We start from the raw sequence: 25,816 nt of genomic DNA on the forward strand, positions 1-25,816 counted from the left end.
GAAAAACAAAAAAAAAGTTTATTTACAAAGAAACTGTACATTGGAGTATCTACCTTAAGAGCTATAATTGCTGTATTCATTCAACCCAAGTGCAAAATATGGAAATAAAAATAATCAAATTAATATAAAAAGTAACTTATGACAGCTCTAAGATTATATAATGTATTCAAACAATTTGATTTAAAAATTATCATAAAAGGACTTCATACCTGTTTCTACATAAATATATCTTAAAACACTTATGTTGACACTTACATTCAGAATAATTATCAAATAGTAAATATTATGTCAATGTATTTCTATAAAAAAAAATAACATAATTGTACCGATCATAAGTTTACTATAAAAGGATAGAGATAACAACCATTGTATAACATCCTCTAAGGAAATCAGTCTCACATTTTACTATAATCTTTGCGCATTGTCAGAATATTTTAAATACCAACAACACAACAAACATAGCAAGATTTAGCCCACTTTGGTGCTTATTATATTTCATTATAAATTAAATTGTTAAAGCTAAAATTAATTAAACAAATTATAATTTAAGACTAGAATGGTTTACACCACACAAATGTCATGGTAATTTTATAAGCCCTATAAGTACACTTGAATAGTGGCACAAAATCCTTCTGTACACACTGGGCATTCGTGCATATCTGTCGCACATTTAACACATGCATATACATGTCTACAAGGTATAAATGCTGCTGCCATTTCATCTTTAAGACATACTTTACATGTCATTGGGTCTAATTGTTCTTCGACACACTGTGATGAACTACAAGGTAACTGTTTGAGATCTTTATCCTTTTCTTCATCCATTGATAAGTATACTCTCATTGCCATAGTGAACGGTTGTCTACAAACAGCACACTGTTCAAGGGTTATAGCGCATTGAATACAGGCTATTACATGACCACATGGGATAAAAGCCACTTTCATCTCTTCCTTATAACAAATCTTGCATAGCATAGAATCCGGCATTGTATTAGGATCTCGCTTTTGAGAAAGATGGAGGTTTTCGTCAGATGATATTTTAATTTGACTAATATCAGAAATTTCTGACTGATCATCTAGTTTTCTATAACAAAAAAATAAAAAAATATTCATTAAAGAATCAATTCATTAACAAATTAACAGATTAATAATTTTATAAAATGGTGCTTAAAAAAAAAAATGTAAAAGAAAGCTTTTGGTGATGTATTTCTAATGTTAAATCGACTAAAAACATACATTTTAATTGTAATTGTAATTGCATTTTATGGATTTATTAAAACGATTGAATTAAATTGAGTGCATTGAAAACAACTAAATAATTAACTACAACTTTATGAAAAAAAAAAAAGAGATTCAAGGTGTAATACCTCAGTTCATGATGTTGACAGACAATGTGAATCCTGATTAAAACAAATAAAAAAAACTATAACTAACATTGTAATAATATTAATGATGTTATGAAATTTATTCATGAACTTCAATGTTTTAAATTAAATAATTAACTAGATTCAAATTTCTATTTGTCAGATTTATTGAATAAATTTTTTTAATGATTTATTGAAAAAAAAAAAAAAAAATGTTACTCATTTTATAAACACATACCTTTTTGTCGAATTTACTTTCATATTATTTTCAAGAATGGACGTAGTATCTTTATGTTCAGCAATCAATTTGAATAACTCCTAAAAATTAATTTTAAGGTAAATTTCTAATATTCCATCCATACGATTGAGAAAATTATCAAAATACCTTTGTGTTGAATTTTGAGATATCACTACTTTTCACACCACATGCTTTGTCAACAAAGTTTTTGCCTTTATTTAATAATACATAACTACAAGTTGATGACCATCTAGCATGTTCTGTCCATGGTTCATCGTCATCTTCCCAATCCTTAAGACCTTGACTACAGTAGTAACATAACATCTGGTCATTTGTACCATTGCCTAAAAATATTAAAACAATATTAATATGAGCGGTGAATTAGTACACTACAATATCATTTTACCTATATAAAAAAATCCAGCTTCGCATAAAGTTTGAACATCTTGTTTTAACTGTATTAAACATTTTTCAAAAGATTTCAAGCGTGCTTCTAATGTTGCAAATTCTTTATGCTTAGGAGGTCTAATTTGTTGCAGGACACCCACAGAATCTAAAAAATCTTGTACTTTTTTTGACTCATTATTAGACTGAACATCAGCAGGAGCAGAACCATAAAGACCACATACATCATAACCAGCTAAAAATAGAATTAAAATGTTTAATTATTACAAGCAATCTGTAATAGTACTAGTATAATACATTTTTATAATCTGAAATAATCTGTAGAAACATTTATATCCTAAAAAAATGAAATGTCTTTAAACTTTCACTTTATTACTATTAAAATAAAAATGTATCAACCATACAAATTTATACCTAATAATAATTTATTCATAGATTTAACTAATGTATGATTTAAAAACTCAATTTCACTAACTACACTTTTATTATAAAATAAGTTTTTTTATGGTAAAAATACTAAAATGTAATCTCAATAACTAGCTTACAACAATAATTTCACTTTAGCAATTAATTAGAAAAATAGCATTCAATAGATGGGTCAATTATTTAATAGATTCTCTCTTTTTATAGTCATTGTATGATTATAGTTATGTCATTAAACACATAAAATGCTTATCTTAAAAATCAATAATTTAAACATTAACAGATTAAATTTAGTTATTTTATATTTACCTGAAGAATCATTAAAAAATGGACATTGTGGAGACTGGCGTTTATGTTCAACAGTAGGATCATCACCACGTCGCCAATAATCAAATTCTCTAGAGCAAAATAAACATCTAACACGATCTTGTATGCCCAAATAATATAATCCAGCTTTGGCCATTTGGTTAGGTGTTATAAATGGTAATTTCCATACTCCATCAAACGTTCTCAAGCGATTTTCATATGAAGTCAAATCCCAAGAAGGTCTTTCATCAGACATTGATCTGGATATTGGCTCCAGAGGATTATCAGAAATAGATTCAGTTATAGGATATGAAGTATTTAGAATGATTGGACACCCATTTGACATATGAATGATATTTTTTTCTAATTTTAAAATATTTCCTAATGATGTTGGCGAGACAACAGCTCTATGATTTGGGGATGGAGTCATCTGTAACAAAATATAAATATCAATTAGTCTACATTCTAAAAATTAAACATAAACTTTATTAAAAAAATACATAATTATTTAATATTTATGAACTCAATATACTTAACACAATTAAATATATGAGATAGGTAACTAATTATCAAATAATTCATGAAAAGACAGGTTATACAAGTATTTCATAAAACCAAATCTGATTTTCTTTTTTTTTTTATTATTATTAATGTGATACAAAAAATAAAAACTTGTAATGAATCAAAAATAAGCTTGGCCTGTTCTATTGATGAAACTTTACCTTATAATATTATATTAACTTTTTAGATGTTATAGTTAGGTTTTATTAAACATAAACAATAAAGTTAAGAATGTCGACTTTCTTTTACCTCCTCGTCTATTATTTGTTAAAACTTATAAATTATTACCATTTATTTGGGATCGCAGATATAGATTTATAAATATAGATTATGTTTACTTTCCCTACAACACCGGAGTCTATGTTTATTATTATTTTTACTTTTAATGGTGATATTCCTTCCGTGCTTAACGTACTGAAGTATAAATATTTAGATATATTTTCTTATCTGATGGATGCTGAAGTTGTTGGATACTTTAATAATTAAAATGATAATTGAACATGCATTAAATAAATAAAATAAGAATAATAATTTGATTTAAATTTGTAATATTAATTTAAACTTCACAACGAATAAAAGATCAATTTGGATTGTTGAATTAATATTCCCTTGCTTTTGAGAATAACGGTGGTGTGCTTCTATGAGGAAAGGCTGGTGACTGGATGTAGACTGGCTTTTTTGTCAGAAAAGGGTTCTACTTATAGGCTTGATCTTTTACTTGTTGTTCCATTTTAATTTGTATTACAAAAACATGTTTTTTTATGATATAAAATGTTAAACAAGTAGAATTATATTATTATTAATTGTTTGGTAATTATTTTGATATATTAAAGTGGTTTGTAAATACACGTGTATCTATATTTGGAGCAATTGGTAATTAGATGGATATTATATAGTATAATTATAAATATAAATATTACTGATATAATTTTGATTATTGTGATATTGTTTATGAATATGACTATTTACTTATGCATTAATATGTATGATGAATAATATGATATTTAATTATAAGGCTTTGTAGCGTAATAATGTGAATATCATTACAAACTATTCTATGTCAATCAAAAGATTATTCTGAAAATTTAAATAATAAATCTGATATGTAATAATGATTGATTTATCAATCATGAAAATTTAAACTTCAGAATAAAAGCATAATTAAGGAAAATATAAATTGACTAGATCTACTTTAACGCTTCAATAATTCATCAATCAAAACTTAAAATGTGTACCCATATTCAAAATTAATAAGTATTGTATATAATATTGAATAAATGAACATCAAAATGTTCTCCTCAAGAATTTAAAATCAATAGCCTGGTTGCCAATTGAAAATGTAAATATAGTTTGATCCAATGAATGAGAGGTGATTATTACATGAAAAACATAAAGGTATATACCTATAAGATTTGTAATTGTTTCCAAAAATAAATATTTAAATTATAAATTTTCCATAAAAATTGACTTATTTTCCCTTAAAGAATCCTTAGCAACTATATATGCTACAAAACATAAGAATAAGACAGCTTTATAGAGGAAGAAAATGGGAATAATAATATATGATTAATAAGGCTCGGAAATTGATGACCTTAAAAAAATTTAAAAAATTATATATATTTGTTTAAAAATAGTAAAAATACATTATTTTTTTTTAAAGAATAGTAAAAATAAAAAAATTACTCAAAATTATTACATTATACTATTAAAGCATATTTTATATTATTAAAATTAAAAATGATAGCTAGCAATTGCTTTATTCTATTGACTCTTTATCTTTACTTAACCCATATATTATAACTTGTGTAAAATATTATTTTATAAAATATAAATTTGATGTACCTAAGTACTTATATAGTCTGTGTAAAACAAAAACTATACATGTAAAGATGTTAATTAACAAAATTTAGTTATAAATACAAGAAATTGAACTAAAAAGGAAATAGGACCTAAAAATGACTTAAAAAGTAAAAAATCCAAAAAATGCAAAATAGTTCTTTAGATTCACTTCACATGTTTATAAAATGCATTTGTGACCAGGAGAGCATTGTCTAATAAGTTCCAGAAAATAAATGCAAAATGCATCAACTTCCAAGCCCTAATAATTAACAAATAAGGTGACACTAAAAGAAAAATTAAAACGAACTATAGTATAATTATTAAATTAATTGTATACAGTTTATAAGTAAATATGAAAGTACTTTCATTGATTTTATAATAACCCATTATCACAAACAAGTATAATACTTCTCTATACAATAATTTAATATCAGGAACTTATTTTAAGTAGGAATTTATAAATATTTTTTTCCCTATTTTTTTCTTTTTATGTAATTAGTATCTAGTGTATAATTTAAAAGACTAGCAAATTAAGTATTTTAATTTACATAAATTATAAATAAAATATGTATAATTACACGAGATTTCCAGATTATCTGCTTGTAAAATAAACAATACAATATCAAACAATGAATTTGTATTATTCTACATAATAAAAACTGTAAGCACTTTTAATTATATCACTAACCAATTTAAATAAATATATTATATTTGTAATTTAAGACACATTAAATAGTTGCCAATTTACTACGAGAAACACGATTGTAACATTGTATTATTTTATTTCAGTTTCAATATTCATTAAGTAGGAGGGTATGCTTATTTTGTTTATACCTAAAATATGATGCTTAATTCGTGTATTTTAAATTGTTAAGACCTTCAGTGCATACTATTGATATTAATTAATAGGACTACTGGTAATAGCACAATAACAACAAAAAGGAAACAATTCATTTTCCACAACCAATAATACCATTAATCAATATAGTTTTATTTATTTTTTTTTTTTATTATTGTTCATAAAAGCCTCGACTGACAAAACAATTTAAACGCATTTGTCACCTAAAACCAATTAGCTTAATTAATTCCAAATTCAGGGACACACCCAATCTCACAGTAACTACATTAAAATTGTAGACAAAGAAATCGTCCTGAGCAAAAACAGGCCTGTAAATTATATCAAGACGATTAATAATCGACATTCGACAATGACGCCACGATGTCAGCAATTTAGAATTTACAATCGATCATTATAAACATTGTGTACAGATATTTTAACATCATCAATATCATATTATTCGTAATAATACGTAATAATAAAAAATAAATCCATGATTATTCTAGTTGGTGGACCGGAAACGGATGTTTACATTTCCGGTGTTTACGATGTACGTCGCGTATCGAAAACAATGAACGCGTGTGATTAGGACAAATCGATAGTGCTGGCAAAATAAAATTTCTACCCTCCCACCCATACAATAACCAGATCTCTCGCAAGTCAGTCCATGAATTAGGCCCCCCCACCGATGAAGGTTGCAGAGGCTACCATCCACATCACCATACGAGTGATACCAGATGGAATGCCTTTTACGGTGATGACGGCGGCCATGCAATAACCTTCACGAAAACTACCTATTAAAGTTGCGTAAATAGCTATCAGCCGTTTTACGCACACCCAACGACGAAAATAAAAAGTACTAACGCGAACGAGACAAACGATGAAAAAAAATATGAAAAACTATCTAGTAAGCAAAAGGAAATATAAATAAAATATAACACTATACCTTGTGTGCGGCGTTTTTCCAAAGTATTAGCGCGTGCTTTGACGTTGGACGAAAACTTAAGCGTTGAAGTGCGGCAACGAACAAGGAGAAATTCGAACAAATGTCCACTAGAAAAGTTTTGTCCTCAGATTTCGAAACGTCGAATACCTCACAGCGCCGAAACGATGGCGGTATACGTTTTTTGCATTATTCACAGCTGTCAAGTTTTTCACGGATTTGTCGCTCGATACGAGTGACAACAACAACACCGACGGCGACGTCGGAGTGTCGGGACACGGGTGGGAAAAACTGGGAATGGAATTATAACGGGACGAACATCATAAACACACGGAGTTGGTCGGTGAAAATGAGAAGTAGCCGTCGCGATTTCAGCCGTACTGAAACAACAAATAACGATCAACGAAGAACGACAAAGCCTTCGCCGCGCTGCCGTCGCCGGTCGTGCCAGACGGACCCCTCTACACTCGGCTGTCGGCGAATAGGGAGCCGGCTGCCGGAGAGCGGTGAGAGCACGCGCGCGCGCGCGTTGGTCGATATACATTACACAAACCAGAGTCCAAAAATATTACATTAACATTTCGATTTTTGGGTACACTGCCTTTGCCCTTTGCTAACCACGCTTCCGAAAAACAGTAACAATAAATAATATCCGTTTCAATGGCCTCCCGATAATGGCCAATGATAACATTGTAACAACGTATTATTATCGTAGCATTTCAATATAATATTATTTTCGTTTTTTATCAACAGCATGATATAATTAATTACAAAAAAAGGTCGCTTGTCGTCTTCGACCGTGGCATTCGCTCGCTTCTTTTACTGACATCTCGTGTTACGATTTTGAGAAGTTCCTATCTGTAATTTTTCATCTTGGAAACGGTCATTTCAATGTTTTCCTCTGTTTTGTGTGCGTCATTACTTGTTTATTATACTGTGTAAATATCACTGCTACGACGTGGTATCGTGCGCAATGGATTTCCATATAAAAAACAACACAATGATAAAAGCACATGTTTATTATACTGATAGACACGGAATGTGTTTACGACTACGCACAATTATTTATTTAAATTAGGCTATATCTGAAGTAAACACTAAACTCGAATTAACCACAGATAAATATAACATAATATTGTATTGTATTTTAGTAGTTATATTATTTTATTATACTAGCTTACGTAATCCACATAATTATTGCTTATTTTGTTATATTATATAGAAAGAATAGCAAACTATATAGATTATTACCAAACAGCTATTAAATTCAAAACATTCGTATTATTATTTTATAAAATGTATGATATTAAAAAAAAAATAAATGTGTTTACCTTGAAATACTAACTTTATAAAGGTACCTCTATAGGTATCTGTATTTTACTCCCATAGAATAGTTTTTCTATTTCACTTCTTAAAATGTATGTAAAGTTCAATACTTAATTGATACTGGTCAACATCAGACTTGACGAAAATATATCAAACAATTTTATTATTTAATAATACAATTTAAAATACAATATGTTAATTCGGCGACCACTGGAAAACTAACTATTCAAATATGTTAGAATTTAATTAGTTGAATGTTATTATATTAAGTAATCAAATACTGATAATCGTATGTGTTTATTCGGGAATCGTAAATCGTAATCATCCAATTGAAAAAAAAAAATGTTATCTTCAAAGTTATTCCAAAGGTTGACACGAACTATGACTCATGTCCAACAAAAATTCCGAAGTATTCAAACAATCAAACATATTCATTCATTTCGTTTTCGTTGTATATTATATAATAGTAATGATTAATGAAGATGAAAATTATAGTCTCCGAGTTTCGGCGCCAAAAGTCGTTACGTCGGTACTTAAGTATTCGATAAAATTTTACATTTATCTACATTCTACGTACGACCCACTGATAAGACTTTTACATGTGACATTAGTCGAACCCTTTAAGGTACACTCTAGTCTCTGTTATAGTATAAAACACTACAATTATTAAAATTATTTACACATTCAGTAAACACGCTATCCATCTATAGTGATACCCTAAACAGTAAATAGTCAAGAGGAATACAATAACGAAATATATAATATGTAAAATATATAACAGTATATTACGTAATACGCACAATTGATATTTACCAACTAAATAATTATTGCACGGCTGATACTTAATTAATAATTATTCAGTATTAATATTTTTTCTACGATATAATTATTATTATTGTATTTTAAATAGTTATTACTTATTAGTGTTAATAGATCAGTTTCAGTATACTATGATGACCTTAAATATCTATAAGCTTATGTGATTCGAATGTTTTGGGAATATAATATTTCATAAACAAAAACATACGAAATAGACACTACTGAAAATTAATAAAATTATTTAAGTGATTTAAAATTTAGCATACTAGCCTACAGTATGAAGTAGATAGGGCTAGCATAGTATAAAGAACTTAATAGTATAATATTATAGTTTCTCTATTATATGGTGTGAAGTAAATAGTAACCGCGATGCGACGACCTACCACGTAGACGTAGTTCGATAGCAGACATCGTCTGCATCGTCAGCTGGAGATGGTAGGGGAAAAAACTAACAATCCATTCAGTAATAAAATTCTACATTATTCATTGTACGAAACACAGTGTTGCCACGTTCCGTTTTCCACAAACGAACTCTGTACTCAGTAATCCGTACACGTTATGTTGCTCGAGTGGCGAGTATATTGTATGGTCGCGAATGGAGCCTTGAACACCGACGGTCGTACGTGGGAAAACACAAAATTATTAATGTTTAATTACGACCCGATGGCACATTAATAATACGAATAATACGATGTTGTTTACTAAAATACAAAACATTTCAACTATTTTTATAATTCAAGTACCATTGGCATTGTGGTCTGTCTAAAACCAATAATTTTATAAAAACCACATTTATGTGGCCTAGATAATTGTCGACTACAAAACGATGAAATCGAATAGCCATTGAGTAATTTAATTAAATCAGCCTTCAAGCCTGCGCTGTTAATATCCACTTAAACCTAAATAGGCAATCGTGTGTGGAGGGAAGCAATATAATAATATATTAAATGTTTAAATGCAATTCAGATTTAACTAGAACTTTCTAGTTTCTATCGCTATAATGATAATCGTATTTATGACTTATTGTTGCTACTAGCTATTAGTGTACTCTGTACTACCCATATTTCAAATCATATATATATAAATATATGTGTTTTTATAAATAATCGGAATTTCAATTAAGAGTATTGTAAATTTAAATTATTGACGTGTAATCAAAACGAAAAAAATTAATAGACTACTTAGTAAATGTATTATTTTCATACACCATTGAGTAAACTTGAAATATAATGACAATTAAAAATGTAATTTTATATTTATTTAAATATTTTTAATTTCAAAACAATTATTTTGTCTATATTCTTGCTGACGGCTGACTTTAAGTTACGATTACACTATAGACGGTATAATAATTTGAAATATTTAATTTAAGACAAAATAGGTAAATAGAATATAAAGAATAAACGTCATTCGTAAATGGACAACAATCTGTAACTCTAAAACGTATATTTGTCTAAAAGGACAGGATCAAATTTGCACCGTTCAGTGTTTAAATTTTAAATAGTGTTGGGATGAAATCAGCTGCGTTGATTTATAGAATGAAAAAATGAGTATTTTCCAGATTTAGACATGTCGTGAGAAAACCAAATAAAGACACCATAAATTCCATTAGAAACTAAAAAGAAATCATTAATCAAGTAACCGGAATTAGTGTAAGAGTCATTCTGTCATTGACCTGCTCCAACCTATATGTAGGAGCGAACGTATGAGCTAAAAAGAGACTGCGTAGAAGTAATAGGCAGGAATCAAGAGGTAGTCGTGTAAAAATACGTTTTGCGGTATTGCGGAGAGAAAGTGCGTGGCCGACGACCGAGTTTATCTAACTCTATAGTAGGTATACTGTTATTATTTTTGTTATTATACTTATTATTGTTGTTGTTGTTGTTGTTGTTATTTATTGTAGTGCAACGTGCAACCACGTTTGTTCAGAAATACACAAACGCATACTTGCAGTACATGATGGCACTAAGCACGGTCACGTGGAGTACACATAAAATCATAAAATCATACAAGTAGATCAGCAGTATTATTGATTATAGTTGTTTGATAAATTTCTAATTATATAGTAATAATAAAGCACAATAAATTGGACTGTAATATCGACCATAAATGCTCTAATATATTATAGTAGTCGTAAACAGTACCTATATTACTATATATTCTAAATATTCCTCAAGAACAGTAAATTCGAATTTAGAATACCTAATTTTCTGAGAGTATTATTCATAATATCCATTACCACTGATCATGTTATTATTTATCATTGAACGTGTAACGGAGGAAGTGGAAAAAAACCTGAACGAAATCTCGTTAACAGTAAGATTGTAGAGTGTATTAAACTACTGTAGTTTCCGGACAGAATCCGTTGGTTTTGATGAGTACTATTATCAAGAAAAGAAAAACGCCGAAAATCATCATAATAATAATAATAATAATGGAGCAGCTGGTGTCGCAGGAGCTACGCAACGTGCTCCGATGTCTTTGTACTTTTGTAGCCTCCTATACTATGTAATATATGATAATAATAATTATTATTATTAATATTATATTATACAATGTGCATGTGCAATGATGGGGGAGATGTGTACTTGCACAACAAAAACGTCTGGCCCGTCTGGGTGAAACCATCTGCCCTGGTGGCGCACGTCCGTCGGGGAACGTGCCGCCACGTTGCCACCAGACAGTATCGAACCAAAACCGGTCGGTCTATTGACGCGACGGCAAAACGGCAACGTCGCACTCAGCGCCAGTCGGCACTCGGCAGTCACATTCCACAAAATTTTGACGGTCGGATTATCGGACGCTGATGTTTGTTTATTTTTTCTCCCTTTTAAGTTTTGGGGAATATAATATACTTCGAAATATGCCCGGATCCTCTTTACTAATTTTACGGATGATCCGTCATTTCATTCGTCAGAAAAAAAAAAAGCTATTCTTATAATTGTATTTAACGTGCCAAGCCTCCGGAGGCTGTGATAAAACTATACAGTGAAACCTTAAATAATATCGGACACTCTTGGTAGCTGTCCGCTAAAATTGTGTTCGCTATTTGCTATTCAAACTATTCAATCTGTGAAACTTTATAATTTATTCCTAAAAAAAACGTTCGCTTTTTGGTGGAGGTATAATTATTTAAATATGTCTCTTCAATAAGGTTTCACAGTAATATATGTAAACTAAAGGCCTTTAATAAAAATAAATTGCCATTTATAATTTGTCTTAAAAAACGCAAGTTTTTTCAGTGTTTTATAAAATGAAAGTAGTAATTTAAAAAGAAAACTTTTAAACTAGGCATAGGTACCTTTTGACTCATATATCGAGTCACGAAATAAAACAGAATTCGAATAATTTCTTAAAATACTTTTCCCTTGAGCAATATTCATTATTTTCAATTTTTTTTTGAAGTTTAAAACTTAGTTCATCAACCTAAAAATACAATACATCCCTTCTTTTCAATCCCAATTTTCATTTTATAACTTTACATCTATCGTCTAGGGAATACCTAATTAAAATATACTTACGAGCTAGTAGCTACTAATGAAGATCATTTGGTTATTCAATATTTCCATTTATGAAATATTAATGACTATGATCCCACACATAATGAGAATTTTAAATCGTTAAATAGTCTTGGATACATGTGGGTAAAAATAATTATAACGAGAGGCCAGTTGGTGCAGACCTCCGGAGTGCTGTATGTCTGTAGACGTCATTACCCATTAGCAGTGATAATAAGACAATAAAGAGAGGTGACAATTTCTATCAACTTTTCGTGTACAATGTACAATATATGGATAAAATTATAGTTTGCGGAAACTACATCTGAATCGAACTGCATGTGTAATTCACGTGCGTAATATGCGTTATCCGCCCTCTACAAGTCTACAGGAGAGGGTTTTTTTGTTTATCTGATAATTTTTGTTGCTTTTCCATTGAAATACGAACGTTGAACGGACACAGTATCGTATTTACGGTAGGAGGGTGGTTAGGTATTGGTCATACTTCCTTTTTTTGACTAAAGTTATAAATTTTGTATTTTTACATTATAACTATAGAAAAACTTATTAACCTTATGGTTGCTGATTGCTTCAGTCTACAGTCATAACTTACAATAATATTTACAATTATGTGATAGAAAACCATATGTTTTTAATTAATTTAATTTAAATTGTTTAGTTTAAGACGTTAAAGTTCTTTTTAAATGTCTTTTTTCCTAGTAAGATAATTGATATCTAACTAAACTATTCGATAAATGCAATTATATAAAAAAAATGTTTAAAAATTTAAGGCTATATATATATATATATTTATAGATTCAAACTATTCAATAATATGCATAATAACTATAATTATTAGTAGATTTATACTTTAACATTAGAAATATATTTATAATAACTGACCATAAAATATAATTATTCCACGAAAATGAGTATTCAGCTAGATTTTGAACTTTAAATATAACACAAAAATAAAAAATTTATAAAACACAATATAGTTTAATTTTGAATATTCTAGTATTTAGTGTTTATGTGTTATACCATATTTTTTTCATATATTTACTTAATATATCATATTTATATAACAAGTGTAACTAGTATAAGTTTTTGGAATTTGAACCGTACTTATTTACAATAAAAAAAAAGCAATATGGTTTTATTACTTTTAAATTAAAACATTTTAATAATATGAGTAGAATGGTTGAAGAAATTAAAGTACACAGTTCAATAATTTATTTCTATTAATTCTTCACTGTATTTAAATTATTTTTCCATTTATGATGTCTCAAAATGCAATCAACTAAAATAGTTTGTTAGTTTTTATTCAGTGATTCATGTATACAGAATGTGATTCATCAAGCATGCTTCTCCCCATTTTTACTTTAACAATTAATATATTCAAAATTTGATTTTAGAATTTTTAAGTTAACTTGAGAACTTAATTTTCATATATATTTTAAATTTCTCATATAATTTAAAAAGTGTCCTGAGACAAAAAAATGTATTTTGCTTAAACTAGAACCAACCTTTTTTTAGATACCTACTGTAATAATTACTAAATTATTAAGAAAATATTTATTTTTTTTTGAAAATTTAGATGTATCTGAATCAAAATTTAAACGAAATGCATTGCTGTGTTACTCGTTATATTTACTAAGAATAGTGGTCCTTGAAAACGGTTAAAAAAATTTAAAACTTATGTAAAATATATAATATTTATTAGGTATATTTAAAATTGTACAAAATATAAAGTATTGATTGATTAAAACTAACATTATAATAATCATCATCTTAAATCCTGTATCTTTCAAACCTATTTTCATATTAATATATTATTTTATTATCTGCAAGTAGGTAGGTAGGTACACAAAGTAACACAAAATAATATAAAAATTAGGCATTTAAAATTCGATTTAAATATACTAACAACTAGTATCACCGCATAACACTCCTTCAATAGTATGTAAAATCTAAGTATTGAAAAATAACAATAAGATCATTAAGTATGTACTGAAAATTTCAAAAATCATAATTTAAATAAATTCATTATTAAAAGTATAAATAGAAGTTAGCACTGACGTTACTTGATAAATTATCCTTTATAACAATTAATAGTCATTAACAAATATCATTTCGTTAAGCTACATAATTGATGACTGATGTCTGATGAGTAAACAATATTTAATTATTTAAATAGTTAGATAGTTATATTCAATAATTAGTTATTTTTTATCATATTTATTTTTACTAATTTTTCGGCCTATGATATGAGAATAAGAAGACTGATTACCGATTAGTGATCGCCAAATATTTGGTTGTTGGAACATGTAAATTATTGTAATAAATAGTCATATAGGTATATATTTTAATAAATATTTAGCAAGTATATGGGATATGGACATATGATGGTAACTAGAGAAATATTGAGCATTTGCTGTGGTTCAATTAATGGTTTTAGTGCAGTACCTAAACATATACTGCACTACATGTTTTCTATATGTCTAGAGCGATGTTTGCAAACTATATAATAAACACCAAAAGTAAAAAAACATTCTGAACTGATACAAATAAATAAAATATAATATTTAGGTATTGTAAGAGCCGTTGACAATATGTATAATATATATTGATATATCTGTGCTACTATTGTACACAACGAATTCCCATTTTCTTTTATATTATGGAGGAAAAGAATGGGTGCATTATTTTTTGTGTGGGTATGTAAACCTGCAGCTTTATAGACATAGAGTACAAAAGATTTGAGGAATTTTTCCGCGAGGGATTAAGTCCAAATACCCTCTAAAAATACTTTTTATCGGCGTATTATAAAAATATATAATATTATCAAAACAAGCTACCACGGATGTATTAAAAACTGCATTCCGAACTCCTCAGCTGCTGTTAGTCGTGCATGCGTGCGTGCGTGCATGTGCATCTACCATATTGGTAGGTAGGTGTACCATACAACGTAAATATATATGTAGACTATTGTAGGCACTATAGGCATATATCTACCTGAGACCAGACCCACCACGTATAACGCATAATACAAATCTGAAAACTGTTAACCCGGAGGAGGTCACGTTTGTGGTCTGCATTCCTTTCCATTTATCACACTGTATATAGCTATATAATATTATACGTCATACACAGTGTCCCATTGCCATAGATGGGGCCGGTTCGTTTGATGTCGGTTTTAAACTTTAGAAATTATCACGTAGAGGTTCTCTTAGCGCTGGAATTTCGACTGGAAAACGTAGGTATAAACAGAGTCACCGTGATGCCAGAATAAAGTGTATATTAGTTATCTGTAGTGTTTATCATACATATTGTAGTAAGGCCTATATAATATTGAACATAATAGTATAATACGTATTATTATAATAATATTCAATGTATATTGAAAACGTGCGGTATTTGAAATTCAAAACAATTCTATTGTACTACTCGCATGAAGTCATTAGACATGACTTCTTTTTCAAACTTTTATACATATAGGATACAATCACGAAATACTGTTATAAAAATGTTACAGTGTTAATTAGCAGCTGTTATAATGATAAATATAGGTATAGGTAATAATAAATTAATGATCGAATAATTTTGAAATTGTACACGAGTGTACATATAATTTATTTTTTATGTATATTATATGTAAGTAATTCGTAGTAGGTAACACATTTGCTACCAATTAAATTGAACAAAAGTATAAAACGTTAGTACGTTACTACATATTATTTTTTCATATAAATTTACAAAATAACTTAACAGTAAAAAAATGTTCGAGTAATTTATACAAGTAATTTTAAACGAGGTTATTATTTTAATAAAATTGTCGATACATTTAAATACATTTTTATTATGTCACATATCGATAGTTCATAAACATTGTAAAATTATTAATTTAAATTATATGTCACAACAAATAACTTACAAAATAATTTTTGATACTGAATTCGTGAATAGTAAATATGTACCTACCTATATCTATAAAATATGTACATATTATCAGTACGCATTTACTCTAATTTCTAAGTTATAATCATTAAGAGCAGTTATAAGTTGTATAATTTTGAATACTGCTTAATATATATTAAATAACAATAAAACTTTATATTATACAAAAAAACTATCGGAATCTGATTTAAACTAGAAAAAAATAATAATAATGAATCCTATTGTCTCGAGAAACTTGACTATATATTATACTTAGTACCTAAATTATAATATTATGTATGTTTTCATAAATTTTTAAAGATCCCATTGACTATTTAGGTTTTCGAAAAAAAAATCATAACAAACTATAATCTTATTTAATACGTATTTGGTATCCAATATCCATATACTATGTAAAATCTCTAAAAACAATTACCACAGAATGATTAATTAAAAATAATATTTCTATTTCTTTATATTACGTTTGAATGCCTTACAACAACGTTTATCACATAACATTACTGTATTAGTATATATATTGGTGTTAAGAGAAAATTAATGATTCATTTTTCGAAGAATGAATTTTAAAATAATAAATTCAATGTTTTACGTATTTAAAAAAAATCTTATGATATTTTATATCAATCAGTTTGTTTTATTAAGACACACACTAAAACATTTGCGTATTATGTCTATACGACAATAGTACCATAATGGTATAAAATACTATTACGCTTGTTCCACAAGAATTTTAAACAAAACCTATAACAAGAGTTAAAAACACTAACTTCAAATTTTTATAGTATTTTTAATAGAGTATGATGTATCTCGTCTTTAAATGAGCTCTAGAATTACTGTATAATACTTATCGTTTAAGAATAATAAATAGTAAAAGGTAAAACCCACGTGAGTGTTACTCAATGGACAATGATAAATACAACTACAATACGAATACACAATTGAATGCGCTGTAACCTGTAGCACGATGACACAATGCATAAATAAATGTTTAAAATATATTATATATTGTATACATAAATATGCTGTAGATAATGAACAATTTTAAAAAAATATGTTTTTCTGAATTATATTGATTTAGAATTGTATTTTGTCAGTTAAAATAGGTATTTATTCAGAAACGTATATAATTTTAAAAGTATATCTATTCCAAAACTTAGGTGTTTAAAAATTAAATGATAAAATATTATTGTAGAATCGAATTTTTTTGAAACGTAATCGTTTTATCACAATTTTATCGGAATAATATAAATTGTAAATGCACAGTATATTTGTTCATAACTATATTCCGTAATTCAATAATGTATAAACATTTCTAAAAAAATATTGTCCATGAAAATAAGGTTTTGAGCAAATACGATTCTAATAAAATATTTAAAGCTAACTCCCCCTACACTTCACTAAAAAAAAAATGTATCTTTTTTTTTAGTTTATATATTGTTCTACAAAAATATATTATAAAAGTGATGTTTTATTTATTTTCGAATTGATAACCAATTATGTTAAATCCAAATTAAGAGGATAAAATTGATCTATTGTCAAACTTAAAAGTAAGAACATTATCTGTGCTTTCACGTAGGTATTTTACTATATTTTAATTGTTAAGCTCGCTTAAAAAATTAAAAAATGTAAAAAACCACCTGAAAGCACATCAATGTTCATACACTTAATTTTGATAAAATATAATAGGTAAATTTTCTCTATTAATTGTATTAAAGGTTATTGCATACAATTGAAATTGCAAAACAAAAATTTGCTATATTGTGTGTTTGAAACACGAAGACAACACATCATATGGGTGTGGCGCCTTTTTAAGTTTTAATAACTGTGCATAATATTAGATTTATGGCTATCGCCCATTGATTATTTCCTTGAAAATTATTTTTAGATTTATGTATAGTATAGTGGTTAGGTCTGCAGGTGTTCGTAGAACGTCTCCGTCGCCTATGATCAATAACAATATTAAATATTGTTGTTAACTGTTGGTGTTATGAAAATCGAAAGTTGAATTAGAAGTTAATGGTAATTTTGTATACATTTGTGCGTATGTGGGAATAGGAAAGTTCGTAAGCCTTCATATTCGCCCAACAAATAAGAAACTTGAGCACGTGCCTAATAGCAATCTAGGGTTTGGTACTTGTGACTTGCGGGTCCTCCTCGTCAATGGAAAATAAATAAAGTGCTGTTATTTTATTTATTTTAAGTTTTTAATAATTGCAGTCTTCTCATAATTTAAGCCAGTCGCATTGTGGTGGACAGCGGTTAGTTACACACAATTTATAATAATTACTCATTGATCTCACTGACCACTTTTGAGAAATAATATCAGTTAATAAAATTCTCAGTCATCATAGTTCATAGAGTACCTATATTATACGTTTGACACGTATGTTTTATGACTTAAGTATGTGCTCAGGTTTCGGAGTACACATATGCTGCCTTCAGATAACCTACTCATACCTGAAAGAATATACAATGAGTAATGACAATAGTATTAGTATAATATTCTAAAAGGAAAGGTTTCGAGTTTAAACGAGTTTTACATTACTTATTCTATTGCAATTGTTGCACGTGCTAATAAAAAAATCCAAATATGCCGATACAAATAATTATATTATTATATTGTAATTATATAATTACAAATTAACAATTATCGCGTTTAAATTTTTCTAAGCTGTATAGCTGCCATAGTTTTATTAAATTAATTATTAACACGAATTCGAAATTTCACAAAGGCATTGTAATTAGACATTTTTCCAGTAAACCTAACCAATGATTATTGAAAAATATTTCATAATGAAAATGACTATAAGAAATTTAAAAATACGGTACAAATAAATTATAAACGTAGGTATTACACTACAATTATATATAATTTTACAATTCAAGTAATTTTAAGGTTTTTGCGGTCACATAAACGTCATAATATATAGGTACCTATAGTATTTTCTATTCATTAATTTTTAATTTATATAATCATTAAATATTGGCGTTATATTTTTTGACTTGATCGTTTCTGAGAATCTTTACAGTCATTACAAACCGGTGAAGTGTCATAAGATAAACAAAGAGATAGTATCAACCTTCAATACTTATTTGTGTATGAAGAATTATTGATAAAATATTTTTCAAATTTGATAAACATGTCAATTAAAAATCTGTACTGTGTCTGTATCTGTATTCCGTATGGCAAGTGCGCGGAGTTTTGGAAAACAAGCACCTCAACGGTGATCCATCCTGTGCCCTAGTACCAATAGTATCCCTCATCCGAAATTGCCGCCTAGTAGATGGTTTGCCCCGGGGCATTAGTAGGACGCCCTAAGCATGGCTGGTTGTCGTCCGGGTGATTTCGATAAAAGCAACAGTGGAAAGAGCATAAAGATCGGACTGTCGCATATAGTGCTGTGACTGAGAGTGCCTAGAATTGAGCAAAAAATGGGAACGAAAGACTCAAAAGGAAAACTGCATAAAACCAAACCAACCCTGATGAAATAAACAAAATCACAAGTAACAACATGATTTTAAGCTACAAATGTATTTTATTTTCAATAAAATGTATCATAATTTAAATGTGCATTCTTAAGAGACATAAACTCAGATGTAAAAATTAATAATTTAACATGTCTTATCATTTATCTTTTAACGAACGATGGTAGCATAGCGAAAGAAGTAAAAGCAGTTTTTGCGACGTCGTCGGTTCAAACAGAAAAAAAGGTTAGGTTAAGTTAAAATAAATACTCGATTTAAAATGTTTGATCTTTTTCGATTTGTTAGAAATCACAATTATTAAGGCATTTAAGGATCATAACATTTTTTTTCCAGTTGAAAAGCTATTGCAACTTGAAAAAAATTTTCCCGGTGTTTTTGATCTAAAAAGACTGAAAAATAAGTTAATGATAATTTTTAATGATCGTGATAAATACATTTTATCCAAGGAATCGTTGAATTTAATAATTAAAAGTTTGTTAATATTTTAAATTCTGATTGTTTTTTTTTTTTTTTGTGTAAGGATACACGATAAATAGTCAAAAAAATGTTTCAAATTCCAACTTCGAAGGTGATTTAGGATAGAAAATTAGATGTAGTTTATTCTTTAAAGAGGTTGAAAAATTCTCAGAAAAAAAACTACATGGAAAAGCTGGACATTTCACGCAAATTAATTATTTGTCAAATCCGATTTTCTTTTTTTCTCTTTGTGGAACTTGAAAATAAATAACCGTAGATTCTTATAATTTTCACTTAATATTTGTACAATTGTTATTAAAAATGTATTGTCGCAGTATTTTTTTATAAGCATTTAGATTCATAATTTTAATAAAATTCGTAAAATGTTTTCAAATTGATTTGTTGTAAAACAATTTCTTTTAATATTTTGTTTATTTTTTATGCTTATATAAAAGTTATTTTATAATTTTTTCCAACTATTAAAAAAAAAAAAATTACTGAAAGTTAAATCAATTTTTTATAAGTACCTATTTGAAGTTCAAATTTCAAAATTTTTTGTTGAAATCACGAAAACAGAAAGTTTGTGATGCGCAGGTTTTGTAGGTAAGAATTATATATTCAAATATGTTCTTTATAAGTAGTTCTTACTAAAACCAAAAAATTAAAAAATACATAGGTAAGCATAGTAATTTTTTTATATACATTGACATTGTTCATATTCCAGCTGACCAAATTGTTAAGGTTGATATTATACATTCTGTCGACTGCCACAATTGTTTTAAGTGAAAGGAATAATAATGTATTAAAATGATTGAAGACATTCTTAATGAATACTATGAATCATGATTGATTAAGAAACTTGTGTACTTTGGTTATCAAGAAAAAAATGTTAAACGAATTAATCATTGATCCAGCATTTACAAAGATCAATTTATAGTATAATAATATAATATAAAATATAAATGTATTTTGTTAGTCTTTATAAATTATTAATTAAATATATCTTGTACATTTTATGCATTTTTTTAGAATGCTATTACCTATATTATTTTAAAGGACCATATAGGACTATAATAGACTAATACCTAGGTAGGTAGTAAGTTATAGTAGCATAAATAACTTACTTCTTATTGTGAACTATTTTTCACCAATATATTGTTTTGTTTTGTTTTTGAACAAAATGTTAAGTTTTTGTATGTAATATATTTTAGTTAATAAAATTTGATACCAATAATAATTTTCATTTAATTAAGGAAGGGTAAATTTGTTTATATTTGCCAACCAAGGTTTCGCTTCTGCGAACAACTATGATTTAAATGAATATCGATGGTTTATACTTAATTTTCTTAATATAGTTAATAATTTTTCAATGTCAAATACTGCGAAGTATTATAACATAAATTGATTTTAAATTGAACACTAATGGTTTACGGATCATAATTGCTATTAAATATTTAAATATAGTTATAATTTTTTGGTTAAAATTTAAGTTTTTGATCGGACAATTTTTAAATAAGATAAACAACATACTCATGGTTTGAATAAATTCTAAAAATGAAATCATACTATTAATGATTATAATGTTGTTATTGTTATTAATTATTATTCATTGGGAAACGTACAGTATTTTTATTTTTTTTAACTTGTTTATTTATAAAAATATAAGAAGCGCAATTTTCTATATCAATGGTGCAATTTAATACATTAGGTAATGCATTCAATAGTATTATTAGAATTATATTTGATTTATTCAATATTTTAAAATTTAAAACATCACATATAATAACTGTAGGTAAAGAGTATAGATTATAAGCGTATAGTTTTGTTTTGCTCATCGGTTCTAAAATTATTCACACACACAAATTCTCGCTAACTCGTTTCGTATTTTTAAATGTTATCAATAAAATATGCTTGAAATTACCTATAAAATAAACAAATTATATGTATACATAATTGTTATTTACTGCGAAATATGCACGTATTATAATATTGCTCGCTGTAGAATTCTTGTTAATACAGGGTGTTTGATGATTGGCAAAAAAAAATTTAAAAACAAGAATTGTTGTGATAATAATATATGCTTATAGTATACGCACAGCCACGCCCATTTGAAAATATGCACATCAAGTAGCATAATATATTCATAATTATAAAAATGCACACGTTCGATGTGACACACTGCAGGCACTTGTCAAATAGAGACCATAATAATTTAGGATAAATTATAATTTTATAAAAAACGTGGCACGTAGCAGATACAAACATCGGAAGTGACACTCCCTGTTGCTATAATACTGTACGCCACACGGGTGTCCGGTGTATATTATATTATAATAGTCGCGGGTGTATAATACAACAGCGAATATGAGAAAATAAGAAATAATACCCGTGTGATCGCCGATAGATCGAGAAACCCTTTTGTGATGTACAGAGCCTCTGCAAAGCAAACAACTCCACAAGTGCATAATAGAATATACGATTAGACGACACGTGATGCACACTTATACCTACTTAAACTTTACAATATTAGACATTGGTTGTCTTTATACGTTTTATGTACTATGCACACGCATTGAGTGGGTGGATATGTGGTAAATTATTTTATTCTAATCCAAACTATTATTATACACGTATTACGCATGTTTATCGATCTTCTTTGAAAGTTAGTACACCTATTTGTATTTTCAAAAAAAAGGGAATAATAATATAATACTTTTTTAATTATTATTATTTAATTTTTCGTCCGTTCATTTATAATTTTTAGGTAATTTGTAAGTCATATTATAATCGTATATATGTATAATTCATTATAATTATAATAACCTATTTAATGTTTATTAAATATTAAGCTAACGTTATTGATAAGTGATAACTGATAACTATTAAGAATTACTAATACGCGTCATATTATGAAATATTTTTGTTAATATTGAATTTAATTTCGAGTCTTTAGGATTTCTATTTTCATGTATGATACTTGGATGTACATTTTTGCGTATATATATATATTATATACGTATATTTTTCTTTTTGAAAAAAGAAAAAAACCGTTTAACCCCCCCAAATACTCTAATAAGTGAATATGTACTGTACCTTAATAATACCATTGCCGATTGGTTTGTAATAAAATTTTAAACTAACGAAAACACATTAAGGTAGGTAATATCGATTATTACACGAAAAAGAAATGTAGAATAAAGTAGGTATGAATGGATTATATATTTTACATGAACGACCATGAAAATATTCGTGTTTATAGTTAACATTATGAAACAAGATGGAGAGTGGTGTTAATATATATTTATTTAAAGTTTAGAAGTTATATACCTATACATAAAGTTATAAATTATAATCTAAAGACAAATTCCGTTTCATTCTATATCTTCACTGACTTCACTATTTTCATTTTAAAAACCTTATTTTTAATTTAAGACATTTGGAATATTTTTAAATAATTATTTAAAAAAAATATAGGTATCTACTTATTATAGCTAATATACGAGTATATTTTTTAAACTATTATTGCTAGATTAAAAGCATACCTGACAACAGTAGTATTTACTTAGTTTAAATTGTATATACATGTAATATCTATCTGATAAGTATAGATTTCTTATTAAACAATAATATATTATTTGGCGTACGACTTGATTTCATAAATATTCATAAATAAATATTTTTATTTTAACTATATTTAATAAATTGCTATCATAAACTTACCCAAAGCGACAAAGTTTGTTGTAGTTGAATACTTGAATATATTACGGTATACTGTCACAAAATTGGTTGTGTAGTTTGTCTCTTCTAGGGAGTAACTAAATGTATGTAATAGTGACATAGACGCATAGACAGTTAGTGCATGCGAACAGTAACTAGTGCATATGCATTATGTACATTAAGTATCATTAATAGTACACACTGCACGCTACACAGATATCGTCTTTGGATGACGTCAAGTAAACCTACATATTTTTAACTCTATAGGAAATGCAATTTAATATGCCTAATAAATTGCACACTCAAGGTCAAAAATTACCTACACTTATTTGTTTTTATTGAAATTAAAAACCTGCAACAGTTTGCAAACATTATGCATCTTGTCACTTTACACCTCGTCTTCTTTCAATAGTGCATTGTAATTAGCGTTGTTGTGTAAGGCGTATAACGTATATTATTATTAAATATGTACGAGTGTAAAGAGTAGAATATATCATTTCGAGTAGGTAAATAAAGTTTATTAGGACTTATATAAATATATAGTAAAAATGGTAATAAGCATAATAATTTAGTTACTTATAATTTATAAATAGTAAAAATAACACTTCTTACATAATTATTGTTAAGTTAACACCAAGCCAGTCATAAAAATACTAAAAGGTGTAGAAGTAAATACTACTAAAGTCGGAATAAATCCTGTATATTATAATAAATGATATATATATATAAATTATAAAGAATTATATTTTTATCGTATCAGAAAAAACGCAATTGTTACATTTTAATGTAACATATAGTGCAGATTATATGCAGATTGCAGGCATGATGCAATGTAATATTTTTATCGAAATTCATCAATCAATGTTAAACATTGGACTCATTGTAGTATGAATCATAAACTTATAAACTTGTATGGAATTTGAAATAAGAAAATATTTAACTCTGACGACTGATCATACAAGTTTATCACTAAAAAAGAAACACAAATAGCTACTAGTTTGATTTGAGTTATTTTAAAATTTTTGTGTTAAATTCATAGAAAAAATCACAAATTGAAAATTGTATTCTATTATGTAGGTATATGAGTATATCTGATTTACTTATAAGGCTATAACATAGCCACTATGTACCTACACATAAGATTAATCCTACGCGTAAAATCTACTGTAGTTAAAGATTTCATTTGTAGGTGGTTTATGTAGCTATAGAACCCATATAATAATTCATATACTCGTATATCTATACTCTATAGTTTATTATATGAATTAAGCTTACATTATTTAATAACTATAAATACAAATATATATTAGGTAATTTAAATAATGTTGGCATACCTTTTAAGTTTTTATCATGATATGAACATGAAATTTACTGTAGACTGCAGTGTGAAAATAATTTACTAAGTGACTCCCCCATTTTTCCCACTAATAAAAATGCATCTATTCAAATTCTAATGTTTTGGAATTTTGAAATAACCTACTCAAGAACAATATTTTAAAATATTTATTTATGATTTTTTGTACCATCATTTAAAAAGTATGCTGTGGCGATTAAACCTCAATTTTAAATAAGAATTACCCTTTTAACTTTAATTTGTCAAAAAATTATTATAAATAGATGTTTATCTAAACTGAAATTTGA

At 27.3% G+C, this 25,816-nt stretch overlaps 1 protein-coding gene across 3 annotated transcripts; it reads right to left on the bottom strand.

Moving 5' to 3' along the window:
• Positions 1 to 24,304, bottom strand: LOC112590851 (death-associated inhibitor of apoptosis 1-like). 3 transcript variants are annotated; one of them, XM_025334430.1, is made up of 7 exons: positions 24,179 to 24,304; positions 2,740 to 3,166; positions 2,009 to 2,242; positions 1,750 to 1,946; positions 1,603 to 1,682; positions 1,368 to 1,400; positions 1 to 1,084 (listed from the first exon to the last, which is right to left on the bottom strand). In XM_025334430.1, the coding sequence occupies exons 2-7, from the start codon at positions 3,164 to 3,166 to the stop codon at positions 598 to 600; spliced, it is 1,458 nt and encodes a 485-aa protein (XP_025190215.1). In that variant the 5' UTR covers positions 24,179 to 24,304; the 3' UTR covers positions 1 to 597. The 3 variants fall into 3 exon arrangements, with proteins under 3 accessions (XP_025190215.1, XP_025190213.1, XP_025190216.1); XM_025334428.1 differs by lacking the exon at positions 24,179 to 24,304 and adding an exon at positions 6,921 to 7,354; XM_025334431.1 differs by lacking the exons at positions 1,368 to 1,400; positions 24,179 to 24,304 and adding an exon at positions 6,921 to 7,352.
• Positions 24,305 to 25,816: the final 1,512 nt, after the last annotated feature.

The sequence above is a fragment of the Melanaphis sacchari genome, unplaced genomic scaffold (assembly GCF_002803265.2).
Source record: "Melanaphis sacchari strain LSU unplaced genomic scaffold, SCAv2.0 Contig120_pilon_pilon, whole genome shotgun sequence".
In the NCBI taxonomy this organism is placed as follows: Eukaryota; Metazoa; Arthropoda; class Insecta; order Hemiptera; family Aphididae; genus Melanaphis; species Melanaphis sacchari.

Excerpts from the sequence above, each read along its gene's own strand:
- LOC112590851 (XM_025334430.1), bottom strand. The coding sequence starts at position 3,166 with ATGACTCCATCCCCAAATCATAGAGCTGTTGTCTCGCCAACATCATTA. Across the intron at positions 1,683-1,749 it reads TCTCAAAATTCAACACAAAG|GAGTTATTCAAATTGATTGC; the intron begins GTATTTTGATAA and ends ATTAATTTTTAG. Across the intron at positions 1,401-1,602 it reads AAAGTAAATTCGACAAAAAG|GATTCACATTGTCTGTCAAC; the intron begins GTATGTGTTTAT and ends TGTTTTAATCAG.